We start from the raw sequence: 11,745 nt of genomic DNA, 5'->3' as shown, positions 1-11,745 counted from the left end.
TGATGAGCAGTTACATAAGAGGAATTAAAGGCCAGTTGCAGATTTTGCCACCTGAGTCAAAATGTTACTATAAAAACAAAATCCTTAGGGTCCCAAAGGTTATTTTTTAAAAAAAAAAAAAGTATAAAATAGCCTTTCTACACTAGCATTTTCATTTGTAAATTTGGACTTAACGATCGCCAAAGATACTTCTGAGTTTGATTTGAGTCTTTGGAAGACTGGTAGGTATGACATTGAGAAATTGACAGGAAGAATGCTTGAGCAAATTCCCAGAGACTGAGGAAAATATAGGTCAAATACAGGTCTCATTGTGAAATGGGTGCTACCAGCAAGATGTAGGAGCAGCAGATACTTCCACAGTGAACTGGATCAGGGCCCCCGGTGCCTGCTGGCCATGAAAAGTAGTCTATTTCAACAGAGGAATAGTAGCTTTAGCCTTTAGAAGTGCAGTTAGCGAATGTAAGCAAATGTGGCTAATGGCTACTAAATTGAACAGGTCACAGTTTTGAACAATTTCGTTAAACCACACAATCTGATTTTTAGACTTTCACTTGGGATTCTGTTCTACTTTCCCTGTAGGTCAGTTTGGGAAATTTTGGTGTATGTTCTTTATTTCTTAGTTTGCTTTTATTGCTTTATGTAGGTGGCACAGGAATGGTTCAACTCTCCAAATAAAGAGAATTTCTATCATTTGCATTTACGAAAATTTCCAGCCGACTATAAAAAATACTGGGAGTTTATGAGTAAGTTCATATGCAACTTGAAATGTATGATATGGTCATTGGAAATTTCTGCTTGAGAAGAGCTGTCAGGGACTGGTAAGGTAACCCAGTGGGACAAGCTCTTACAGCCCCCAGCAGTACTGTAGACAGACTGGCAGCAGCCAGTGATCAGATGAAGATAACCATGTAAATTATCTCATTTAGCTTGATTACGATGAGACAGTAAGACAGAAAGCATTATTTGAGATAAAAAGAAGTGCTCAGTTCAGTCAAACAGGCATTTTATTTTAGTGCATATGTACATGATACGTAGACTATGAATAGCTAAAAAGCGAACATTTCATAGACAAATGAACAAATGATTTTTTTTTCTTTTCTTTTTTCTTTTTCTTTTTTCTTTTTTTTTTTTTTGAGACAGGGTCTTGCTTTATCACCCTGACTGGCCTAGAACTCATTAGTCAACCAGGCTCACCTCAAATTCACAAAGATCTGCTTGCCTCTGCCTCCTGAGTGCTGAGATTTAAGGTGCATGTCCCTACACGTAGCACTTTTTGTACTATTAAATCAACAAAGAGGAATAATAAAAGTAAAATAACAATAGAAATATGTGACATTTCTTCTGCACCAAATACACAATATAATTTACCAAGATCCTACTACATTTATGGTAAAACTGGCTTAGTAGTTCTTGAACTCTTGTGTGTTGTGAGTAGAGCAAACATAGGAGTATGTTGATATTGTTAGGAAATGGCTTTCATGAGAGGAGGATTAATAGAGTGGTGTAAGGTGATAAACCTTGGCATTTGAATTAGAAGAACTGACTTTTTTATACAACTTTAGAGTTCAAAGAGATGTAAAACTTAAGAGTCCACATACAATTTTCAGCAAACCTGTTTGTTTGTTTGTTTGTTTGTTTTCGAGACTGGGTTTCTCTGTAGCTTTGGATCCTGTCCTGGAACTTTTGTAGTCTAGGCTGGCATTAAACTCACAGAGATCTGCCTGCCTCTGCCTCCCGAGTGCTAGGATTGATGAGTACACCACCATCGCCCGGCTCAGCAAACCTTTTTACATGTTAACATCTTGCATATATGGATATGAAACCAGGGATTAGTATTGCTATAATACTGAGTATGAGACCTCATTCATACCATAGCTTAGTTCCACTAATGTCTGTTTTCTGTCCTGGGATTTAGAGTTCAAACATCTACTGTCTTCTGAGTGTTCAGTGTTCTAGAATAGCTAATTCCTTAGCCTGTCTTACTGTGTGTCTTTGATGCCTAAAAAATATTGTTCCCTTAGTTTGTAGAACACTCCCTTTGTTTCTCAGATGTTGCCTTAGACTTGAGGTTTGATTAAAAAAAGAGCAGGAGGATGACTTTTCTTGCTGAAGATTGATTCTGATGCCTTGGTTGCTGAGTATCTCCTGTGAAGTCACTGTTTTCCATCTGTAATCAACAACCTCTCTAGTGAGCTTTTCTTTCTTTCCTGTTTTTGTTTTTGCTTTTAGTTTTCTTTGTTTTGTGGTCTGGGATTAGAACCCAGGACCTTTGCTTTCTACCACTGAGCTATACTTCTAACACATATTTGAAATTTCTTGTTCATGATAGTTTTCACAACCCAAATATGGCTAGGTTTATTTCAGTATTTTCCGTGTGTGTGTGTGTGTGTGTGTGTGTGTGTGTGTGTGTGTGTGTGTGTATGTGTAGACTAAGTTGGCCTTAAACTCAGGGGTTCACCTGCCTCTGCCTCCACACTCATTTACAACTATCATTTCTCCCTTGTTTGAAATGCCATAAATGATTTTAAGTTCTTCTGTCTTGGCCAGGTGTAGTGGCAGACACCTTTAATCCCAGCACTTGGGAAGCAGAAGCAGGTTGAATTTGAGGCCAGCCTGGTCTACTAGGCTAGTTCCAGGACAGCTAGGGTTACAAAGAGAAACCCTATCTAGATGGATGAGATGGGGGAGTTCCTCTGTCGTCTTTAATTTAAATTAGCTTTGCCTCTGAAGTGTCTGAAAGTGAATGTTTTTCAGTGAAACATTTGTTAGCATGCTGGATCTATTTCTGATGTTATCTAATACCTAGAAAGGTATTTAGTGATTTGGTTTCTTTTCACTTTTGAGATCATGAGAATTTTTTATATATAAAATTGCAAGTTCAAGGCTGGTGGGATAGCTCAGTGGATGAGGCCCCGTGCTGCCAAGAATGGTTTGAGTTTGAGATCATGGGAGAAGGAGAGAAAGGACCCCTCCAAGCTTTCCTCTGACATTCATCCCACCCTCCAATTGTGTGTACATTGACACACAGATAAATAAAACAATCTTTTTAAAGATTCCCGTTTGGGACAGGAGCGGTGGCTCAGTGGTTAAAAGCAGGTACTACTCTTGAACCAGGTTGGCCTAAAACTCATAGAGATCTGCCTGCCTCTGCTTCCCAAGTGCTGGGATTAAAGATGTGCGCCACACCTACCTGGCTCTTTTTATAATTTTTAATTACCTTCCTTTCTTTCTCTCTTTCTATGTTTCTCTCTCTCTCTCTCTCTCTTTCTTTTTTCTGGACAGAGTTTCTCTGTGTTCTGGTTGACCTGAAACTCTAAAGATGAGCTAGCCTTGAACTAGCTCTGCCTGTTTCTGCCTGGAGTTTAAAGACATGCCCCACCACCACACAACTGTTTTTTTGTTTGTTTGTTTGTTTGGTTTTTTTAAAGCCCTCTGAGCCCAGTTGATGTGACCTTTCTGTGCCTGGATGTGGGGCCATCCACTAGAGTCTCTGGAATCTTACCAGTGTTCATTCTTCTAAAGAAAAGTGACCTTTCCTCCCTTAGCAGCTATCATCTGCCAGTAACAGCTCAGCTTGTGGTGGGACCTATGGAGTCCGTCTGCTTTCATTGCTGGAGTTCTGAATTGGCTTGATCTTTTGCAGGTCATGTATAGGCTACCACAACTGCTACTGTTATGATTTGCACTCAGTATTTTTACATTTTTATTGGCTTATATCGCCCTTTTAATAAACAGAATCCATCAGGACTTTAATCCACTTGTACTTTGGAACTTAGTACAAAGATTTAATATAAGTTGATCTTGAAATCTGTTAAGAGTTGCATAAATGCTAATTTTTGTTTCATAGTTTACCTGGAGGAATCTGAACTAGCTAAACAGCTTCATCCAAAGGAAAATGATCTGGTGTTTTTGGTTCCTGAGAGTCTAAATAGAGAGGAGAAAGATATGGACGAGAATGACATGCAAGATCGAAATGCCTATTACTGTGGTTATGTTCATAAGTTTCGTCGTACTTCAGTCAGTAAGTAAATGAGGTGTCAACAAGGAGATTGTCTCATTTTCTGTACACTGTGCTTCCTTAGCCCTGTATTTTGTTATATTTGTTATATTCCAGGTTGATCACTTGCCATTTAGATTTTTTTTTTTTTTTACTTAAGATCCTTGTTTACTGCTTACTATTTAAAAACTTGAATTATGTGTATGTAGGTATGTGCACATGAGTGGAGGTGACTGCTGAGGCTAGACATGCTGGCTTCCCTTGGAGCTGGAGTTATAGGCAGTTATGAGCTGCCCAGCATGGGTGCTTAAAAAACCAACTCAGGTTCTCTGGAAGAGCAGTATATGCTCTTAACCATTGAGCCATCTCTGCAGCCTCAAGCTTTGTTCTCTTCTGATGCATTCTTCCATCTATCATTTTTACATATCAAGTCATCTGTTTAATAAGTCACATTCCAACCTTAGTTTTCTGAGTAATTGCTATTTAGAACAAACAATTTATTACAAGGTAGCTTGAGCTTGGAAATTTACTGTCCATCACTTTCATTGCTTTGTAGGGATTTTTCCCTCATAGCTTTATTTTAAAACATCTTCCAAGCAGAGTGTTTTATTTTTCTTCACATTTGTAGTGTTCTTCAAAGGTGGTCAGAATTATTCCTTGTTACTAATGGAAGCTATGGTTCAGAAGTATTATGTAGCCACAATTGTTTCCTAACACTAATTTGCAATTCAGAATTGAAGCTTTTTTTTTTTAAAGTATGCCTCTCTATATTGTCCCAGCTGTTTTTGAGCTCTTAGGTTAAAGTAATCCTCCTGCTTCAGCCTCATAAGAAACTGCTGCTGTAGGTTGTATAACATGGTTCAAAACATAGTTGTGGTTTACTTCGAAGGCCACATCTTTGTCAGTCTACCCTTTTGACAGCTGAAACACTTTTATTTTTATGAAGAAAAGATTTTTTTCCTGATTCTTGAGCCTCATTGTATCATGTTTTCAAAGTTGCATTGATCCTCCTGAGACTGTCCCACCATGCTGCATTCTAACTGATATGCCAAGTTTAGCTCGATTCTTTGTTTTTTCAAGACAGGGTTTCTCTGTGTAATCCTGGCTGTCTTGGAATGCACTTTGTAGATCAGATTGGCCTTGAGCTCAGAGTTCTGCTTGCCTCCTTGATTCTTTGTGTGGAAGATTTTCAGCAGAGTTTTGTGACTTAATTTTTGCTTTTAACTCTTGAAAATGATTAACATTTACCAAATTTATAATCATCAAATTTACAATTATTTCTTTTCCTGAAATCCTTTTAGTTCAAAACTGTTGAACCTCTGTATTTGAAAAGCTATAGTTTAAATCTCTTTGTTCGTTTCTGGTCCTTTGTGTCTTTCACAACCACTTGTTCATTGCAGGTTGACTGATTATGTCCATTTTACCCTACATCCAGCAATCATCACATCTGTCTCTTTCCCCATAGCACTTTATTGTTTTTGTTTTGGTTTGATTTTTTTGAGGCAGGGTTTCTCAATGTAGCCCCTGGCTGTCCTGGAACTCAGATCTGCCTGCCTTATCTCCCAAGTGCTGGGATTAAAGGTGTGCATCACTACACCCAGTATCTAGCTCTTAATTCTTGGTTTGCAGTAAGAAGTGAATTTTTTTTTCCTAATTTCAGTTTCTCAAAATAGCATTTCTCTGTGGAAAAACCTTTGCCAACCAGGCTAGGCTCAAACTTACAGAGATCCTCTTTACTCAAGGGCTGGGATTAAAGTCATGTACTACCACACACAGTTGGAACGTTAATATTTTTTAATGGATGAGACAGAGCCTGTTACCTATACAGAGACAATATATGTCTTTCTACCTAAGTGAATAGCATTCTGAGTCATTATTGTGTTACCCAGAACTCTATAAAAATACACTCCATTTTGCTCTTTATCTTGTAATACATGCCTTCCTACTTTTCCTTCCAGCTGTACTGGCTCTGCCTCCCTATATCTGAGTTACTCCCAGCACAGTTCTACCTCCTGTTCTCTGTGCTTGGTGAGTCTTTGCTTGTAGCTCTCTTTTCCTCAAAGGAATAAAGCTTCCAAAATCCTTATTTCACGTCTCTGCTCAGCATCATTTTGTTAGGAAGACACTGGCCAGCTTGTCACCTCTCTACCCCATTTCTTCCTCATCCCGTCTCTGCTTCTCCATAAGCACTCACTACTGTCTGACATGTTTATTTGACATTTTTCTTTGAAGGACAGGAATATTGTTTTATTTGTGTTTTTTTTTAAAGTAAAAAACTACAAGTTCATTTCATTTGCAACAATCCCATACAGTTCTCTATCAACTGTTCAAATGTAAAACTCACTCCCAAAACCCAAGACCAACTCCTACATAAAATAAATGAGAATAATTTTACGTTTAACAAGTATAAGTGGCTTATTTAAGTACATCATATAAAATATAAGTTTTAAACACATGTGACTAACCTTTTCTCACTGGCTTTTCTCCTCTTTGATTATAGTGAGCAGTGGAAAAACTGAGTGTTCCTTGTGCATCCAGACACAAAATAACTTGGCAGCCAAACTACATGAACTTACAAAATGTCTTGTAATCAGTTCTCTAGTAACTACACAGAGGAAATTGAAAGCCATGTCTTTGTTGAGCGGTCGGAACCAGTTGGCCAGAGCTGTTCTAAATCCAAACCCCATGGACTTCTGTACCAAAGACCTATTAACTACAACATCTGAAAGAATTGTGAGTGCTTATTTGAATGGCGCTAGGGGAAGGGAGGAGACTTAACAGGATACTTTTAGCTGTTGAATGGTCCTGTATGCTTGTGCACAGTGGTGTTTAGTTCCCTTCAGTTTTGCAAGGTGTACAAGTGGGTTAGCTTATGTCTGGCTAAGTATAAGACAGTAAAGAGGGTGTGTCGAAAGAGCACCATTCTGCCAGTTGGTGGTGGCAAATGCCTTTAATCTCAGCACACAGGAGACAGAAGCAGGTAGATCTCTGAGTTCGAGGACAGCCTGGCCAACAGAGCAAGTTTCAAGACAGGGCTACACAGAGAAACCCGTCTCCAAAAAACCAAGAAAAGAAAAAAAAACACCATTCAACTGTTCTTTAGCATCTGCTTCACTGTTTACTGGGTGTGCACCGTTCAGCAATTGTTCACAGGTTTTGTGGCGGGAATTTTGCATTTGAATATTGGTGGAGAACCATGGGGTTGTTGTAAATGAAGGGATGAACCTGAAGTTTTCACTGTAAAAATTATATATATAGTTTAGAAAATGAGAAAGGACATATAAAGGGAAACAAGTATTTCTAAACCCTCATATTTTATATGCTACTTGTATATGTTGCATACTTAGGCTTTTGTGATCATTATCCAATCATTTTGCACCTTAGAAGTCTTAGTTTAATGAGTCAAAGAGGTCAGGAGTATGGCTATCCAAATTGAAAGTAAAACTGAAGCTTCAACGTTGTTTGGCTATGAAAACTGTTTTTTCAGTATGTGACATTGTATTAGGAAAGAAATAGTCCTAGAATCCTTCACCGTCTAAGCAGAAAATTAAAGGGAAGCAATCAGAGTAATTCCAAAAGAAAAGCTTATGTAAATAAATTTATTGTCATATTTGTATAAGTGGGCTGAAGCCTGTAGATGTTAATTAGTAATTAATAACTGATTAGATTTCCTCTAGTTGTGAAAGTGGTTCTTAGGTCAGTTAGACGCTTGTTTTGTTTGCCATAGAGGAAGAAAGTTGAATGAATGCTGTTCATTACTTCTCCCATGTGTCATCACAGAAAGAACTCACTACACATCTTCTCTATAGATTACCTACCTAAAAGACTTCAATGAAGATCAAAAGAAAGCCATAGAAACTGCATATGCAATGGTGAAACACTCACCATCTGTTGCCAAAATCTGTTTGATTCATGGACCACCTGGAACAGGAAAATCAAAAACCATTGTTGGTCTCTTGTACCGCTTATTGACAGAGGTAGGTGTGACACTGTTAGCCTGTACTTGGCTTGACCTGAATTAAGAGGCATGTGAGTATTAAAGTACCCTTCTCTTTTATTTGTGTATTTGAAAAGCTTTATTATTATTACTGTTTTTAACTTTGTGTGTATGTGTGTTTTGCCCATATGTGTGTCTATATAGCATGTATGCAGTGCTTACAGAGATCAGAAGATAGCTGATTCTTCTGGAACTTGTGGGCCATGATTTGGGTGCTGGGAATTGAACCTGAAACCTCTGGAAGAGCAGTCGGTGCTCTTTTACTGCTGAGCTAAATGTTGGTTGGACTGACTATTATATAATGGTGAAAAAAGAAAAGTAAAGCATAGAGCATCCAAACAGTTTTGATAAATTTTATGCCAGAGAAGTCTTGTTTTTTGTTTCTTCTTGACATGGTTTCTCTGTCCAACATCTCTGACTCTTTTGGAACTACCTCTTGTAGGCCAGGCTGGCCTCAAACTCACAGAGATCCTCCTGCCTCTGCCTCCTGAGTGCTGGATTAAAGGCGTGCGCCACCACTGCCTGGCTTCAGCTTGCTTTTGTTTGTTTCTCTGGTACTGGGATTGAAGTCCAGGGTCTTGGATGTCCTCATAAGTGCTGTGCAGTGTGCCCCTGCATCCCATACCACAGCACCTTCCATACTGTGGGAGGAATAGATGCTTTATTTTAACCATTGGGAGAATTTGCAAGCAAAGATTTGATTCCCAAGACTAGAGCTCATTGTTGTTTGTCTGCTGTGTGACAAATTGTAGAACCAGAGAAAGGGCCATTCAGATGAAAACTTCAATGCCAAAATCAAGCAAAACCGGGTCCTCGTGTGTGCACCATCCAATGCAGCTGTTGATGAACTTATGAAAAAAATTATCCTTGAATTCAAAGAAAAATGTAAAGACAAGAAGAATCCTTTGGGTATGATACTCTTGCTTTTGTTTTTTCTTTTCATCTTTATTTTCCTTAATATCTGACATTGCCTTTTATCAGTTACGTTCAAGTCAGTTGCAAGTAACAGAAATTGCACATGGGCTAGCTTAAGCATGATAGACACTTGGTTCCAGTTCAAAAAGCTTAGGGGACTGATTAGTATGGGCACTAGTTCCTGCTATGCAGAGTCTGCAGTGAACCATATTCCTCTGTCCTGGTGCCTTACTGTGTTGTGACCTCCATTTGTTAGTGTACCTCTTGGTGAGGGATAGCTGCTGCACCTACAATCCCCAAGAATGAGGAAATGTGAAATGACAAAGGAAACAAATGAGCTGTCTGTTCAGGAGTGTTCCTAGATGCTATAATATCCATCTCTGTGTACTCCCTTTCACTGCAAATTACATGGGCATGTCTGTATTCTGCGAGATGACGTTTGTCCTTTCTTTGCATATGTGTACCTAATACAGGGTTTATTTCTTTTAGAAGTTAATACATTGTCTGTTTAAAGCCAAATTCTTTCATTTTTGCCATGTATTTGTTAATGGTTGTGAGGGTAGACACCATCCTTCTGTCCTTCTGTTCTAACTGAAGTAACATCAATTCTGGTACTCTAGCTGACCCTGTCATCCACTGACTGGCTCTCAAGCTATAGTTGAATAGCACTGTCCAAGAGAGCTGCATGTGTAGCCAAGAGGCATGGCTGCCAATGCTGTGCTTGGTGTGCTTTTTAATCGGTGGAGTAGCACGTGGGAAGACTGTTTGCCCACAGTAGATGCCTGCGCTGACGTCTGTTCAAGTACAGGTTAGTCGCTGTGGGAAAGTTAGAAATTAACAGCCTAAAGTTTTATCAGCGAATAGTAAACTATCAATTTCTGCTTTTATATCTTGTTGATATGATAGAGCCTTTTTTTTTTCTCCCTGTGCCTTTGGTAAATTATAATGGTATCAGCTTGTAAATGTCATTATTCTGTGATACAATGCTTGATTGTTGATGTATTGTTTTTAGAACTTTGAAGTTTGTGCTCATAAATGAGAACAACCAACCCATAATTCCTTTTTTTGTCATAAGGCAGATTATTTTATACAGTTTGTTAATTATCTTGGTTTATTTTTGGTGTTGATTCATTTTGTTATATATTCATTTTGTTTGTTGATAATAAAGTTTTCATAAATTGTTAAATGTTTTCAAGGGTCTGGTTCACTCAGTTTCTCAGTTTTAAGTGAGCTTTGCTAATTCATATTTTCCAAGGGAAGAGCCTGTCCTGAACTTGCTTTATAGACCAAACTGACCTCGAATTCAGAGATTCACCTGCCTTTGCTTCCCAAGTGCTGGGATTAAAGGCGTGTACCACTACTGTCCAGCTAGAAGTAAGGGTTTTTGTTTTGTTTTTGTTTGCTTGCTTGTTTGTTTTTTTGTTTTTCTAGACAGGGTTTCTCTGTAGCTTTGGAACCTGTCCTGGAACTAGCTCTTGTAGACCAGGATGACCTCAAACTCAGAGATACACCTGCTTCTGCCTCCCGAGTGCTGGTATTAAAGGCGTGCTCCACCACCACCCGGCGAAATAAGGATTTTTAATCTTATATTTTACTAAATGTAAATTATACTTTAATGGTGATAAAGAGCAAAGTCAACCCTCTTTAGCACCCAGGGAAGCTACTGCTTCCTAGGTTGGTTTTCAGCTCTGCTTTTGGTTTTTAGGAATTTCTCTAATTTTTACAAGTTCATTCCACGGTGTAAATGATGTCCATTTTAATGTGTAGAACATTTCTGGATATTTATTATGAATTCCAAATCTCTTGCATTTTTCTGGTCGATACACAGTGAATCTGGCTATTTTGAAACCTTCGAGTAGATGTTGGTTAGAGAAGATGTACTCTCACATTTAGGTGAGAGAACTGAACTATATGATTCTTTAAAAACTTGTATTATAGGTAGCTGTATAAAAAGTGCCATTTCTTCACCATATATTTGTAGTTTGAAAATTTGGGCCAAGTGTAGTTCTCATGCCTATAACCCAGACTTGGGATGTACAGGCAGGAGGATTGCTAGAAGTTCAAGGCCAGTTTGGTCTACATAGTTCCAGGCCTTCTGGGACTATATACAAGACTTTGTCTCAACAACAAACACCTTGATTCTGAGTGTTTGGGGCAGGTGGTGGGTGGAGATATTACCAAGTAAGGTTCTTATTTGAATTAAAATACATAGTAATATAAATGGTTAAGAAAACTTTGAGCTAAGTGTGGTGGTACCTTTAATCCCAGTATCTGAATTTTTCATTCCTCAAGTGTTCTTCATGGAACACTTATAGAGAGTAATTTGAGAAACATCAGCATAACAGTGTGAATTCTGCATGTAATATCCATGTGACCTTCCTAGCTTGTATTGACTGAAGTGGTAAGTACCGTATAGCATTATTATCCAGAATATCTGAAAGAATGTGTGACAGGTCTTTAGTATAGCTCCTGACATGCAGTTATAGTTTGTGCTCCCCTTCTCTGATTAATATGGAGATGGGATTTATTAGCAGTGTCCTTAAGAATAATTTTGCTCCGCCCTCCCCACACTCTTGTTGTCCTGGAACTCTCTGTAGAACAATCTGACTTTGAACTCAGAGATCTGCCTGCCTCTGCCTCCCAAGTGCTGGGATTAAAGGTGTGTGTCATCACGACCTGGTTAAATTTTGTTTTTATCAACAGGAAATTGTGGAGATATAAATTTAGTACGACTGGGTCCAGAAAAGTCTATTAATACGGAGGTCCTAAAATTTAGTTTGGACAGCCAAGTCAACCACAGAATGAGTAAGTACTGTCTTGTTCATTGGTGTTCCAC

General features: G+C 38.5%; 1 protein-coding gene across 5 annotated transcripts in view; it reads left to right on the top strand.

Moving 5' to 3' along the window:
• The window catches only part of Setx (senataxin), a 61,825-nt gene that overhangs the window by 27,881 nt on the left and 22,199 nt on the right, over positions 1-11,745 (top strand). For all 5 annotated transcript variants that reach the window (XM_048431893.3, XM_087899796.1, XM_048431891.3 and 2 more), the window contains 6 exons: positions 644-743; positions 3,848-4,021; positions 6,498-6,730; positions 7,807-7,974; positions 8,747-8,903; positions 11,613-11,714. In XM_048431893.3, coding sequence (XP_048287850.3) covers positions 644-743; positions 3,848-4,021; positions 6,498-6,730; positions 7,807-7,974; positions 8,747-8,903; positions 11,613-11,714 — 934 coding nt within the window. The remainder of the gene's footprint in view (positions 1-643; positions 744-3,847; positions 4,022-6,497; positions 6,731-7,806; positions 7,975-8,746; positions 8,904-11,612; positions 11,715-11,745) is intronic.

Source organism: Myodes glareolus, chromosome 21, assembly GCF_982192425.1.
Source record: "Myodes glareolus chromosome 21, mMyoGla1.1, whole genome shotgun sequence".
Taxonomy (NCBI): domain Eukaryota; kingdom Metazoa; phylum Chordata; class Mammalia; order Rodentia; family Cricetidae; genus Myodes; species Myodes glareolus.
The sequence above is the reverse complement of the archived record's forward strand: the minus strand, read 5'-3'. Positions and strand labels throughout refer to the sequence as shown.